At 43.7% G+C, this 15,445-nt stretch overlaps 1 protein-coding gene across 1 annotated transcript in view; it reads right to left on the bottom strand.

The window, feature by feature from the left end:
- The window catches only part of LOC1275678 (paired box pox-neuro protein), a 32,416-nt gene extending 18,907 nt beyond the window's left edge, over window positions 1–13,509 (bottom strand). Inside the window, exons 1-2 of the mRNA XM_314947.5 lie at window positions 13,471–13,509; window positions 10,739–10,937 (exon numbers count right to left, since the gene is read on the bottom strand). Of these exons, the coding sequence (XP_314947.5) occupies window positions 10,739–10,937; window positions 13,471–13,509 (238 nt within the window). The remainder of the gene's footprint in view (window positions 1–10,738; window positions 10,938–13,470) is intronic.
- Window positions 13,510–15,445: the final 1,936 nt, after the last annotated feature.

The raw sequence follows: 15,445 nt of genomic DNA, 5'->3' as shown, positions 1-15,445 counted from the left end.
GGCTCTTAACGTAATGTATTAGGAAATGCTTTTCATTTCTTCCCCGAAATCATCTCCAGGCATAATGCCTTCTAATACGGGTATAACGAACATCTCCTTCCAGACTACGCCGTCGTGAGTAGTTTGATATCGCTACAAATTCCAAAAAAAAAAAATGAAAGAAAAATACCAAACCGTGCTAATTAGAATCATCTCCGAACGCGGAGATTAACTCGGCGATCGATTTCAACGACATGCAATTGAAATGCCGATCATCCGACTCGACAGCATCAAACACTCTTGGATGCGTTACGCAAATGTAAACTGCACCGCCGCTACCCATTTCGGTCGGGCAACGACAACGTAACGACACCCCGAGATGCGAGAGCAATAAGCCCTTTCCCTCGGGCCAAACCTTACCCTTGCTGCGGCTGCTACTGTTGCTGCTGCTATACTTGAATCGGCCCGGAGTCCGGTTAATTATTATGGTCACATTGCAACTGCCCAGCCCGATCCGTGGCGTGGATGGCGATGCTAATGGCCGCGAATGGTGGCCGCGAAACATGACTGAAGCTCTCTCGTAAAGCGCCACCGCGTCCACGGTGGAAGGACGGCGCCCGCTAGTAAGCCCAGTATGGAGATACAGAGAGAGAGAGAGACAAGGGGAGGGTGTGTGTGTGCAAAAAAAAACCGCAGCAACGGTGGCTAGGCCTAGGTAAGTAGCCGTTTGAAAATGGCAAGAAATTAACATTCATTTCATATAAAACTCTCCCGTTTATAGCTGCCCGGCGCGGTTCGAGACGCGCCTGCTCGAAGCAACCGGTTCGGTGTGTGTGCGCTCGCGCACACCAGCACTCTCCATCCCTTTTGGGCCACATCGCACTGGCAAAAGGGTACACACAGGAAGGCTACAACGAATGGGGGTAAAAAGGCACACACTCACTCAGAAGTCGCCATCTTCATGGCAGCCGCGCGCACAGAGGCAACATAAACCTGATCCTCGGAACGGTTTTGTGTTTATACGGTTGCGCTGGTGCTGCTGCCGCTCAGAACCAGCCCTCGGAACGCCGTTTGTCATCTTTTAGCCCTCGCGGCCAGCCCACTTCCCCCCCCCCCCCCCCAAGACGAGAGTGCTCGCCCGAGAGTGTAAGACAACTTTTACGCTTGCCATTATAAATTTATGTCCGCACCGCAAAACGGACGGAGGCACGGGAAGCTAAATAAAACAAACACAACACACTTACACAAACGTACCGCTCCCGAACGGAGGGTCCAGGGCTGCCGAAAACGCCATGTACACGTCCACATGGAAGGAGAGTTTTACGAGCGGGCTGCTCCTTTTGTCCGATGTTGACCTCGGTTCGATCCGTTTCTGATTGGCTCGCCCAGCAGGCCCCGGGGAGGAAGGATGCTGCTAAATTCGCGGCCAACTTTATGGCGGACCAAACGGGACCGCCGCTACAGCGTGCTGAAGGTTTTCGGGCCGCAAAGAGGCCATCCAGCCCCGGCCATTGCCAAATTGGCGGAATTTAGCGGTTTAATTAGTCTCACAGTCGGATCGTCTGGTCGGCAATTAAAGTACGCCGAAAAGGACGCCTGAACTGAGGTACGATCTGCATACGAACCGCAGCCGTAGCATCAAAAAGGGCACGGTCGCTGGAATTCAGAAGCTGAAACGTTCCGAAATCATCATCAACGATCGTTAAAATGGTATCATTCGTCTGGCGCGCCATCATGCTTCGGACGCGGGATGGCGAACCTGCGGTCCAAGGCGACACAGCAGTATCTGGAACGAAGCTTACCTTAATCGGGCTGGGCAATGGCCACACTTCTTCGATTCCACTGGCGTGTTCTAATTGATTCGAGGCAACTTTCAACAGCACTGATCTTTGTTTAAGGTACCCACTAGCTCCAAAGGACTCAAACATTCCATGAACAAATCCCACGCTGGCCGTAACTTTGGCAATCTTTAATTTAAGTTATTATTGTTCCACCTCAGGAACGACATTAGCTCCAGGAAGACATTCAAAACATTCAAGCTCCCCGAAAAGTTGCTTCAAAAATCCTAAACACGGTTCCTGCCTTCCCCCGAAGCGGATCGAGTCCAGCCGCATGGCCCTATGATTATCCGACGTTTCGTTCGTCGATTACACGCAAACAGCTACGCTATAATTTCTGATGCGCATCTCCGATGCCTTCCACGGGGAACAGGAGGAAGAAGGTGCCGATCTAACGTTTCTAAGCGCAACAGTCTAAATGCAGCACCGTCACCGATTCGGTGCATCGCTAATCAGCAAGCTGCTGCTTGCTAGGGCACGTTGCAGCAGTTTTCATCGAAACACACACGCACAAACTGCAGATCAGTCCGAGGTTCCGACAAGCAGCAATCAATTATTTTGATTATATTTCCCACAGCAACACATTCCCGGGGCAAAGCCATGCATTAGAGAAGTCGCACTTAGTGCCTTAGAAGACGTGTGTCCACCGGGAGCGGATGCATCTGCCAATCGCACGATGCCGCACGCATCTAATCAGAAACGTTATCTTGCCGATGCGCTCCCTGTGCCGGTGTCTCTTTGTCCGCCAACGGAACGACACACTGTTGCAATCGACACCGTGCCAATTTTTGACATTCGATCGTAAGCCTGAAGCCCCTAGCTGTGATCTTCGATCTGACGGCATCGCGACGCGTTTCGTTGTTTGTTTGATGGAGAATGATCAATTATTTGGGGAAGATTGTTATGATTAAGCCGGTGGTTTAGCCCTAATGAAGAGCTATTGGAACTTCATTAGAAACAAATTGCTACATGGACAGCCTGTTGATATTGAGATGGGGATTACACAAGGTGAAGCTTGTTAAAGCAAATATTATATTTTAAGATTGAGAGAGCATCACGTGGAACGAGGGGTCTGTTCGATACGGTCGTTGGATGCTGCTTGGCAATTGTACATCAGTAAATTAATGTTTATTAAAAAACCACTACAAGAGCATCTAAAACTGACCTTTGAACGTCTTTGTGATTCTTCTTTTAAATTAGAAACATGATTAAACTACCAAAAAATAATAATTGCAGTCGTTCTTTGATTAGAATTGACCTTTAATGAATCGAACGAAATGCTCTATACACTACTATCGTACCAGTTTTCAAGTGAACTTGTTCCTTGAACAAAGTTAATGTGTATTTTCTTATTCCATGTAAATAGTACTACAAAGATTCTCTCAGGTAAACATAAAAGAAATGTTCAGTATTTACCTTTAGCATCTTAGGCTTAGCAATGATTAAAAATGTAGGCTAATTTTGAACCTAAATTGAACTTTTATGTCAACTAGGATTTAAAGATACAGCTTAGAGTATCCGGTAGGCCCTACACAGCAGATGATAGCTTTTATAACCTTCGCATTTTAAAGGTTCTAAGCATTTCAAATGACAACAAATTGATAAGATAGACCCATCATGGATTGCTCTATATACTCTATCCTGTTTGTGCTATGACTGTTAAGGACTGTAAGTAAACTGAGTGAAATTCTTAAATGGATTGAACCGGTAAGCGATTGATAGTTTCTAGGTACATGACTCTTGCTCTTACGTGACATATGATCCTACTCTAGGCATACTTACTCTAGGCAAATGACTCTTACGTTAAGCCCTAACCAGTCGAAACGTAACATGAATTAATGTTGTAACTAATCATAGATGTAAACACCAATACTATTTTGTTCACCACGAAAACAAATGCAAGAATTCAATCACTGCTCCTCCAAATCTTCGTAGAACTTTGTTTTTACCTACAAATTGGGTGTTTTCTGCTACAAAATAAGATTAATCTTCTTCGCAGCTCGCACCGGAAATGAGCCATCCATAAAAGGCGCCCCTTGAAGGCGAAAAGCATCCAAAACCCTCGCTCGTCCTCTCAAACGCCCAAAACATAGCCAAACGGTAGTCGCCTGTCCGTCGGACCCTACCCCATTAACCGGTGCCCCCAAAACCAGCAAACAGTTACAGCTTCGCGGGAAGTGATTAAGGTTTCGCTGGCTCGCTCCACCCCGCCGCTAACGATCCGCTTCTGTTCTGTCTGTCAACGCGCCATGACCTGTGGAGCTTTTACGGTGTCTCCCTGCACCTTCACAAACTCCCACATGGCCACGTTTGGAGCGTACGCTTTTTCCTGGAAAACCGACACCCCTTTATATCCCGTGTCGGTAGCGAAACGAAACTGAAGCCCACGAGGAGGAGGCGATCAGGGAGAGAGGAACTCTTACATCTTTTCCTAATCCGTGCTCCACAGCTTCCCAGATTTGAAAGCTTCTTTCCACTCCAAATACAACCGCGGTAAGCGTGGTTCATCGTTAATTAGGAAAATAAAATGGTAACAACACCTGAAAACATCACTTTGCACCCTGCCTGGGCGCACTGCGTGAACCGTGAACCGTGAGGAAGTTTCTCCATGCCAGTGCACCGTGTCTCCTTGTGGGCTGAATGTGGCAAATGAAGCAGTAAAACAAGTGCGTAGTTAGAGAAAACGATCCTCCCTTCAAAAACGGTTACTGGATGATATAAAAACCGTCCGGTAGTAGGGAAGTTTTTCACTTCGTGCGTTGTCTGCCCGTTGAAACTCAATCCGTGTAGCCGTTTTCCTGTCGCACGTCCGAACCTGGCACACCTCGCGGGCCTCTGACCCGGTGGCTGAAGCATAAATCATGGTACAAGCGTTTTAGAAACGCTACGAACGCTTGTAGGCGGCCACTCGGTACGAGCGCCTTGGTGTACTTAACGAGCGACTCCCGGTCTTCGGGAGTTCGTTAGTACGTGTCCGGGGCCTGGGCCAATTAATTCACCAACCATCCAGCATCCTCGACGCACACGCACAGTTCCGGGAAGGGGGAGCTGCACCAAAGTGTTTGCGCGAATGAATTAATTCCACTTCAATCACGGCCTGGACATAAACTGACAAAACCACACCGGCACCATATCATTTGATGAGCGGCGATGTTTTGCGCCTGCTCTGCTCAAGATCAGGAGCCTTCCAACACTCAGCAGACGATGGTTGCTTTGAGTGGATCCTACAACATCGTTCTCCAGTTTGCTCGTCATTCGTCATTTTCTCACTCACTCGCTCGTACGCACATAACCGATTGCATAAATCTATTCTTCCAGTCAATTAATTGTCAAGAACGGGCCCGCTCAGAAGAAGCGCAACCGCCCGTGAACGCGTGAAAACTGACAAGCAAACCCCAGCAACCAAGCAAGCTGGAAAAAGCTCCGGCTGGGATGAAAAACTGCCCTCCCCTCCGGATCGGTCCTTCCAATCGGCACCACGTCCGAATCGAACCACACATGAACCATAGATCATTTGCGCGTTAGCGCGTCCTCGGTTTCATCTCTCTCTCGTTGCGCTCCGGTTGAAGATGTCCTTGCGCTGAGGAATCTGATGTTACAGTGTGCTATACAAAAAATAAGACGATGCGCACCCCAAATCGCTCCTCCTCCTGAACCGGCTGTACCTCCAGGTGGGGTGTGGGAAAACAAAAACGCCATCCTTTCCAGTCAACGCGCACGGCACCAGCACACCACGGGGTTTGATTTATATCGCGAGCTCTATCGCGGAATGAATAATGTGTTCGCTCCTGCGCACGAACGGCAGAAGCAAAAACGACGATCCAATTTAAAGTGATGGGAAATCACTCTCGCCCGACGCACTGCTGGACGCTGCTGCATCGATTGAGCGTGTGTTTTGTTCGATCAAGTCGACTCGTCACCCCGACGCAGCGTTTGGTGCGCATTGGCGTAAAGCTTCCCTCAGGACAATGTAGGGATTAAGCACCGTGGGTATGACGATTGGCAGGTGATGGCCAAAATTTTATTAATATGAATACGTGTCATAGTATAAAATGAGTTTGTTATTAAAACTTATTCGATTTCGACACATAATTAAATTTCGTGATAAATATATTTTATCTAGCTATATAATATGACTTTTTATAAGAATTTAAACGCTTTTGATTATCTATTCACTCGTGAAAGCTATACTATTGAGTCGTACAAGTTGGCGACTGTACCACAGGACCGCCATAAAGATGGTTTATATAAAATACCTTTTTGAGTACATTACAATAATGTTCTGCTAGTGTTTCTTAATTTGCACACATATTATGAAAATGTAGTAGCGGAATTTGGGGCAAGTGTGCCATACGGGGCAAGAGTGCCACCAAGCATTTTTCCTTAAAAACTTTAGTTTAATGATCAATTGTGTATACAGTTGGTTCCTTTCCAATGACTAGGTATACTGAGCCGAATTTCATATAGACCAATCGATATTTCCCATTGTTTTGAACTGATTTATGTTGAGTTTCAAAACTGAGCAGAATATTATAATTTTTTAATCCAATCAAATAAGCTCTCAAAAATCATGCGAACAATCAACCGAGAAAATATTTACACCACCGCATAGCTGAGAAAACGTGAAATTTTTTGTGGGGTTAGTCGAAAAAAACTTTCTTTTTGTCACTGAAAAATTCAATTTCAAAAAAGTTACAACTTTTGGGGCAAAATAGCCATCTCTATTTGGGGCAAGTGTGCCACCATCTTTCATAGGCGCGAGCTGTCAAAAATGTAAACATTGTTGTAGCGTTCAGCGGTATGGTGCGCTTTTACAAGCGGATTCTACTCCGGAAAAACAGACCAGCAACAACCCATATTGCGATATAGTTTGTGATGAAAAGGGGTTCATTGGTGACTCAAGACATGTAGCAATACATACACTAGTGGTACAAACGTAATAATTTCCAATTATCTAAGAAATACGGTTATTTTAACCAGGTGGCCGTCTTGCCCCATACGAGTGGCACTCTTGCCCCATAGCCCAAAAAACAACGTCTTTTTGGACCCTTTTTAAAACGCTTCAAAAACTGTTTTATTTGCACTTTTTTCAAGCGAAACTCATTTATAAGTGAGGAAATAGATGTAAAATGGTTATGAGATTTAAATCGGCTTTTGAAAAACACGTTTTAGTGAGTTATAACTTGAAATTCTTAAGGTGGCACACTTGCCCCAAGTTCCGCTAATGATAAATCCGAAAAACTGACTCTACAATGAGAAATATTTATATAATTTGATAATCATTGAAATTCATTTAGAAGAAAAAAGAAAAGTTTCATTACTTTGGAGAGAATATACAATTAAAATTGATCAGATTACTCCGATGTTTAATTCAGAGGTTCGTCTCCAATGCAATGCAAGAGTTCTATTTAGTTTCAATATTTATAAGTTGTTCCTTAATGTTATCTCTTGCACTACAACTATGAACACTTTGAATAATGAATAAAAATGTACCTCCAAACGCCATTTTCAAATTTTAATTTCTTTTTCAATGATATCAAGAACTTGATTGCTACATAATATTTATATTAAACATGACTACAAGAATTCAAACAACAATTACTTACAAAAATGTTTATAATCTTCAATCAAACTTGTGTCTATCCCTTCCCAAAAGTTGGCTTGTGTTATGATTTTAATTTAATACTGTATTTAATACTGTACTGATTTAGTTACGGTATAATCTAAACATCCAAAATGTCCAAATCAAACATCTTGATGTAGTTATAATTATAAGCAATTAAAAATTGCTAAACATTTTTAAATCACTGAAATAAATTGTCCAATCCAAAAACCTCTAATTATGTCAATTATTCCCTCCAGAATTCATCACAAATGCCACTGTGCGTATAATCATCATGCCATGCCACCTATCCAAGACCATACGCGCACGAAAAACGCATCACGCTCTACCCGCTCCAACTCGTACGAAACCAGAATGAACGCAGTGCAGAGAAGAATTCGAAACCATTGCGATTCGTTCAGCGCATAAAATTCTTCAAATTATTACAACTTGTATTATGAGACAGATAAAAAATTAGCTAATCTGTAAATATAATTTTTATATTTTATCCCGTTCCGCAGTCGGTACGGAACCGCAACCCGTACTCGGGAGAACTGTCACCACTGTTCGCGGCCCCCCGCAACTGCCAGCCCTCACCTACCCATCACCCTGCTACACCTGCGAAGTGACGAAAAAGTGAAGCAAATCGGCGAGAACAACATCACACTCGTCTACCACTTTACAGGCGCGATGAGGGCCCGGCTTTGGCTCTGATGGGATCGCTACCGGTTGCGCGTTTGGCGTTGATCGGGAGTCGATCGCGCGAACTGGTGATGATGGTGCGGCGATGCTGGTGCTAACAGAGACCAACTGGCCGATGCGCTACTGACTGGCAGGAATTCCGCCACAACTGACCAGCAGCAGCAAAAACCATATTCTCACACACGCACGCACGTTACTCGTTTCGCTTCTGGTTTGCAAAATCGTTGGGCAGAATTCTTCCACTTTTTCATACGCAGACCATCGTCGCCGTCGCCACCATCACTCGACTGTGTGTGTGTGTTAAGCGTGTGTAAAAACTATCAATTTATGCACAAAACAGTAGCGCAGACTGTTTCAGGATAAAATGTTTCAAATCATCATGCTCAGCTTTCCGCGTGCCGGTCGCAATCCCCGTGTCTACCTTTGCTGGGAAAAATGTGTACCGCTTTCGTGATGTTTGGCCACCGAATCGAGCAACCACAACGAAATAAAAACCAACTGGGACCAAAATCAAAACTCGCACAAACACGCCACACGGAAAAACGGTTAGCATTTCAAATGTGAATAATATTAATATACAAACGCGGCTGGGAGCGGTTCTGCAAAAGTGTTCTGCAGCTCGAGAAAGCGTTCTGTAACGTCACTTTCAGCTTCACGTAAAGCCTCTTTTTCTTGCCCTGATCTTCTCTGTTTTGCTTTTCCTGTTGTTTTTCTTCAGCTCGTTCCACTGCAAAAATGATGCAGGAGGGCATCATACAGCAAGTTACTAAACAACTTTGACCACATTCACACCCCGGACACGGTTTGGGCCAAAATTCAACTTGTCTGTCGGAAACAAACCAGAACCATACGGGTACCGTGTTTGGTTTGTGCAGTGTCTGTGGAAGAATTTGGCGAATTAATTTGTACCGCTTTATTAAGTGATTTTACACACAGATAAATAATGACTTATTTTTCTGTCCGAAGGTGCGAATTGTGATTGATTTTTCTCGCTCCTTATCCTGTCGTAAAAATGATCGGTCAAGTGTGACAATCATATCGTCAAAATATTAATAAAAACATGTCTCCTTGGTAGCTTTTGATGGTTCATTCGTATGCGAATAAATGGCTATGAATTGTATTTGGTTCAAATAAAGACCTTTAAGTAATTCTGATAAATTATAATGTTATACTGAATGACCAGTGAAATACAAAATATTATTCATTTGCTCATTTTGCTACTCTAAACGGTTGTTGCACTAAAAGACGTGAAGAAATAATGAATATTTTGTATTTTAAAGAGGAATATAACATTATTCGATTATTCTTTTTTTTTGTATTTAGTACACAGTACTTGTTGAATTATGTGTGTAACTGATCGATGGAATTCTTGGAAATGAGAGGCCACGAAAATCAAATTGAAACAAAAACTTTAAACTAACTAAGTACCAAAAACCAACCATTTCATGATACTGGATATTCTACACGTTATGATTGAATGTTAAGCCTGCAGTCAGATAGCTGACATCTGCAAGGTCATAATAAAGGTAGACATCCTGAGATGTAGAACGCACTTAGTTCTAAAATACATAATATTGGATATGTGATTGTCTATATGACCATTTACTGGAAAATAGTACAACCATTGTATTATATGCAATGATAATATAAAGTAAACACATATTTATATAACAAACTTGTATGGAACATGACTCGACTTAGACCATGAGTCTTACTTAAAACAACTTCGAATAGTAAAACTAACGAGGGATTATTTAATCATAATATCAAGCTCGCTAATAGAAACAGGCACCGCAGAGTGTGGGATATAATGCATGAAAATTAATTTAAATTCCAAAGCTCACCAAGTGCCTTCGAATCGATAACTTTCGCTTTCAACACAGGCTTTAAGAAAATGAAAATCTCATAACTCTTTAATTTAATCTACGCTAAGCTCTGGTACGCATTACCCTCCAACTATTACGCTAATAATTATAATAAGACTTTTTACTGCAACCCACAGCGCCTAGCAAGCGCCACCGCATTAGCTCCGTCTTCAAACTCAAGGTGTATTATTTTTCAATTAGACCAGACCGCTTCTAGAACGAACGAAGCGATGGCTTTTTAATGCAACCGGTCGTGCCGTGCTCGCGGAGCTGTCCACTCTCATAAGGCAATCGGTGTGCCAAGCGATCCACCTGATCGCTGAGCTCGTCTACCACCACTGCCCTCGCCGCCTCTGGGCTTGCGGGTGATCATTTTCCAATAATACCCGCTAAATGCATTCCGCAAACCGATACGCATCGCCGCGTTGCGATCACGCGCAATCGCGCGACACGCTCCAGCCAGACCGTTGCAAAGTGGAGCCCAAAACATCTACCCGGATTGCCCGCGCATAGCGCGCAACTGCTGCTGCGATGAAGGTCTCGCTCGATCTGTGGCTGTCAAGCGAGCGTGCGAAATTATCCGCCACTCGTGCGAACACTCCGCATACAGTAGCGATGCACCGGACAGCTATCGAAGTCGGCTCACACTCTCGATCGACATCTACCCTTCTTACGTGCCGATCGGTAGTCTTAATCGGACGGGCTTAATCTAAGAAAATTATGGCCGTAATCTAATGATCGTTTCCACTTACCGGTATGGGGCATCTCGACGATGGTTGGCGGCTTGTTGATAGCCGTCTTGAAATCAGATATTTTAGTCTCGCTTTGCCCTGACCCCGGTCGTCGTCGTCGTTTTCGTCCGGATGCACGTTGGGCGGAATGTACCTCAAGATTGGAGATGCACTGCACTTTGACACAGACGCACACTGTGCAGACTCGCGACGGCGGCGGCTATGCTCGCAGACAATCTGTAACGGGAAAATGGGAAAGCAAAATTCGATTTTATATTATGACGATTTGCGCCGCGGGCCGCTAAAGCCGGGATGAATTGTTTTAATTTACGCTAAAGCCCACGCGTTATGGGTTTGCGTGCCTTGACCTGGGGACCCGCGCGATGCGGTGGGCCCAAAACGTTAGCCACCAATCCGTCGGGCACGAGCTCAGCTGCCTTTCGGTACAGGTGAATCAACAATCGACCGGTGTGGTCGAACGCGACAGAAGCAAAAAACAACCCATGTTAAGGACCTTTGATAATCCACCCCAAAGAAAAACGACCACAGAAGAAAAAAAAACAGAACACACATAAACATGGGGTACAAAAGTTAAAGCTCACGTCCCAGTCAACGCCCCAAAACTCAACATCAACACACTGCTCAACACCCTCCATTCCCTCTTGTTTCAACGTCGCGGACGGATTTATACTGTGAAAATATTGTAATTTCATTAATTAACGCCTTTTAAGAGGAATAAATTAGCATAACGCACCGAAAAGGCGACCGAAAGTGCACACACATCGTGCCGGCTGCTGGTGAGTGTACCTCTCGGTAGTGGTGACGGTGGTGGTGAAAAGAAAATTCGTCCTGCTTTCGCGCGACGATAGCATTAATGTCCTCGGGGAAGGCCTATGCGTAAAACCTCGTAAAACTCGTGGCCGGTAAAACACAAAATCCTTTCCCCCACTTTTCTCTATTCTTCCCGTTGCCCGCCGTAGAGAGGAGAACATAAAACACCGTTCCACTTTGATGGTGCTTTCTTTTCGAGGATATGATTCAAGCATAATAATCCTGCGGAACAAGGTGAATGAAACGGTGCGGCTTGGTCGGTCTGGTCGCGCCGTAATGATGCAGGATCGTGGAACAAATGTTTGAACAGTAGTAATCAAAAAGAAAAGGAATACTATGAGGGTCATGCAGCATGTTAGGCAATTGTAGAAAAAAAGCTTTATTTTACTATTCATTGCAACGATCTGAATTTACATTTTGAATACGAACATAATAACATCAAAATGTGAGCAATACGATCGGAACCAGCCCTCATGAATAATAAAAAACTATCAAAAATACGAAAAAAGTAAAGAAAAAATCTGTGTAAAGCATTTTAAATAATTATAAAATAGAAAAAAAAAACTTCTAAAAATTCAAATATACACTTGAAAGTGACATGTAGGTCATCTAACAATCAAACATATTAATGTGCAATCAATTGAATGATAAAAAAATAAATAAAAATAAATACTACATAATATATAACTACGTCAAAGTTACCCAAAAACAAGACAAAAACAAGCATAATAAACAAATAATCACGACAAAAAAAAACAAAACAAATTTAAAACGAAGTTTTATGGAAATGCCTTACCGAGCGATACGATAAAGAAAAACAAAAAAGACAAAAAAAAATTAAATTATTTAAACTAGAAAATAAAAACCAAATCAGGTAGAAAACAAACTGAAATGAAAGCATTCGATACATTATGCATTAAACCACCGGTTAGCTCTCAATCGAGTCATAGCGACTTTTAATTAAATAATGATATTCGTAACCATATCCTCTGCGCCCTGCTCCATCATCATCCAAACACCTTTTTTCCTGCTGGCAGTTGTTTACTTTCATTAGGTTCATAATTACATCTGCTGTCCCTTTCCTCAACCTGCAGCCATCACGTCACCACGTCCTGATTACTGTTAGACCTTGGCGTATGATTTGCACTTCAGGCGCAGCAGTAGTCCAACTAGACGGAGCGGAAACGCGACGCGCAAAATACAACCTAACTCTCGCTGTGCGGCTTGATTTGGCGAATAATTTTATGGTCACGTCATGCGGCGAGTCGTTCCAGCCTGCAGGTCTTCCAGCAAGATGGGGGGAGGGGTGGTAGCCAAACACTCTTCTCCCCCCTTAAGCTCATTTCAACACCACGCATCGCCACGGTAAGGCCGGAACGAAGGAACACACGCTGCTCGGCCGGGGCTTACACATTTTAGTAGCTCATTAATACAATCGCTATTTTCCGCAACGCCTACGTATAGTGACTCGCTTTCGTGGTGAACTCCTACTCCGCCAGAAACGGCTAGACGCTTGCGGCAAACGCACTCAGCGCGACTTCGTCCACGCGGTACTAGGCGCGTTCGCGGAAAATATAAACAAATTCGCGCGTTATCGCAAATTGGGCACGCTTTCACGCGTTCCGTTGGTGTTTAATTAGAAGCAACGAAATGTTCTCCCTCGGCTACGGCGCCTTCTCCCTGCGGAAAAGTACTACACACTCACCCCGCTCCCTTAAGAACTCAATTCGGTGCAGGAAACGGTCTCAATTGAGGGAAAGCACTTTTATGTTTAGCCATTTGGGCGCACGGTGGTCATTTGAATAGCTAACTTTTGTGCGAATTAAACAAACTGATTATACGAAAAAGGCATAAAAATCTTTACCAAATACGCACCAGCCCCACCAGTAATGGCGCCACCGTTAGCATACCGTGGGTCATACCTGGGCCGGGCAATCTTTACGCTGCGACACGGCGCACATCCCACGGACGCGTTTGCTACCGAACAGGGAGCCTGTTTTTATGATTGATTTTGCCTAATTAATCATACCCGCAGGAACGGAACGTACGTACACCCAGCAAAAAAAGGATTTTACTTTCTGTTTACACACCGCAAGGACTCGCACCTACGATGGGGGGGGGGGGGGCGATGATAGGTTTATGCAAATACCCATCGTGCGCGCAATGGCTTTCGCAGGGCTACCGGCCAAAAACTTATGTCCTGCGTCACGCGTTTTTACGTACCACGCCGATGCTTGGTCAACCGTGGCCAAAATGCCTTACACTCTCTACCCTCTAGAAGGACGAGGAGTGAAACTTATTCCACCGCAGCCCAAGGATATGGTTGTTGAACTTTGTCTCTTCATAAATATTTATCATTCTGATATTTTGGGTGAAAGTGGCAGCAGCGAGGGATCGCGTTTAAGTGTTTGGTCGTTCCGGAAAAGCCCCGGTGCCGGTTCGGGTGCTGATTAAGCCATGCCATGCCGTATCCGGCTCTGGTGTGCGAGTGTGGACAATCTGCTGGGGATGTAGCATGTAGCAACAATGATTGGTGACACTGCGCAGCCGAAATGAACCAACCGTTTGGAATTTGGAAAGGGAATGAAGGAGGGAATAACATTCAAATTCAATGAGGTGCAAAGGTACATTCCAGGATTAAGGCTATCGAAAACGAAATCTTGAAAAGAATTTCGAAATACTCTAGAAACGATACAGTAAGTAAGAGAAATCACATTCTAAATTCCTTCCGAAGTATGTTTATCGTAGTCCAATGGAAGGTTTTAGGCATTCAAAGCAAAATGTTGAAGCTATCTTAGATAACTTTATCATCAATAAGATCCTATTCTTGAAACACATAACATTTATCATTGAACCAAAATTTTATTAAATAAAATGAAAGATAAATCGATGCATTTACTACAGTGCTATATTTTGTAAAACAAATGTCAATTTGAGTTGTAAGTCAGTGACAAAAATGTATGTATTAAAATTTTTATTACTAATTATTACTTTATTAACTAAATGTAATGGTAAAGGAAGGGATATTTCCTATGAGTCCAACATGTTCTAAAAGCAAACAAATTGAGTACAGAAGTTCGATAAAATAGCTGATCTTGTTAAACTATTTCACTCATCCGGTTCGAAGGACCAAAACGTAAAAATTGAGAATAATTGTGAGAAGTGAAATGAAAGACGATTGATTTTTTTTGAAATTACGATCTCAGTTTTTTGTGCGGGTTATTTTTTTACTATTTCCTACGTATTTTATGTAATTTTTTACACATTGGTTACTTTCCTTAAACACTTTGCGTACACAATTCATTTTTAAATTATCGCTCTCCCTTGACGCGCATGCAAATAAAATGCATGAAAAAGTCACAACATGGCGACAGTGTATATGTTGTCATCTCCGAAAGCTGTGTCCTCACCAGTCCCTGCCATAAACCCCAAAACCCCATAAACCCCAGCGAGAAAGCGGTAACGAAGAAGAAGAAGAGAGAGAAAAAAAAACACACACTGCAACCCCCAAATAACCATCAACTACCACGGCGAAACTGTCGATAAAAACCGTTTCCAGTCGTTCATTCGCGAAATTTAACAACCAAACAGTGGCATCCGTTTAATTTGGCGATTATTCTCCTTCACATTGCTTTTACAGACACACACAGACACATACCCACACAGGTTGCGAGTGCTCCTTTCTCTTCGGTAGCTTTTCCGCCTGACTACGGTTTTCAACTCAAGTCGGTGGGGCCGTAAATGTAATCATCATATTCCCGCGCCCATACATACAGCAAGCGGTGGCAAATTTTTATCACATACGTTAACATTTCTACGGAAAACTCGTAAAAATGTCTCCTCAACTACCCCCTTTGACCCACACAAACCGATCTGTACCTACCAAGCGAGCACTAA

The sequence above is a fragment of the Anopheles gambiae genome, chromosome 3, assembly GCF_943734735.2.
Source record: "Anopheles gambiae chromosome 3, idAnoGambNW_F1_1, whole genome shotgun sequence".
Taxonomy (NCBI): Eukaryota; Metazoa; Arthropoda; class Insecta; order Diptera; family Culicidae; genus Anopheles; species Anopheles gambiae.
Note: the sequence above shows the minus strand (reverse complement) of the source record. Positions and strands in the feature narration are given on the sequence as shown.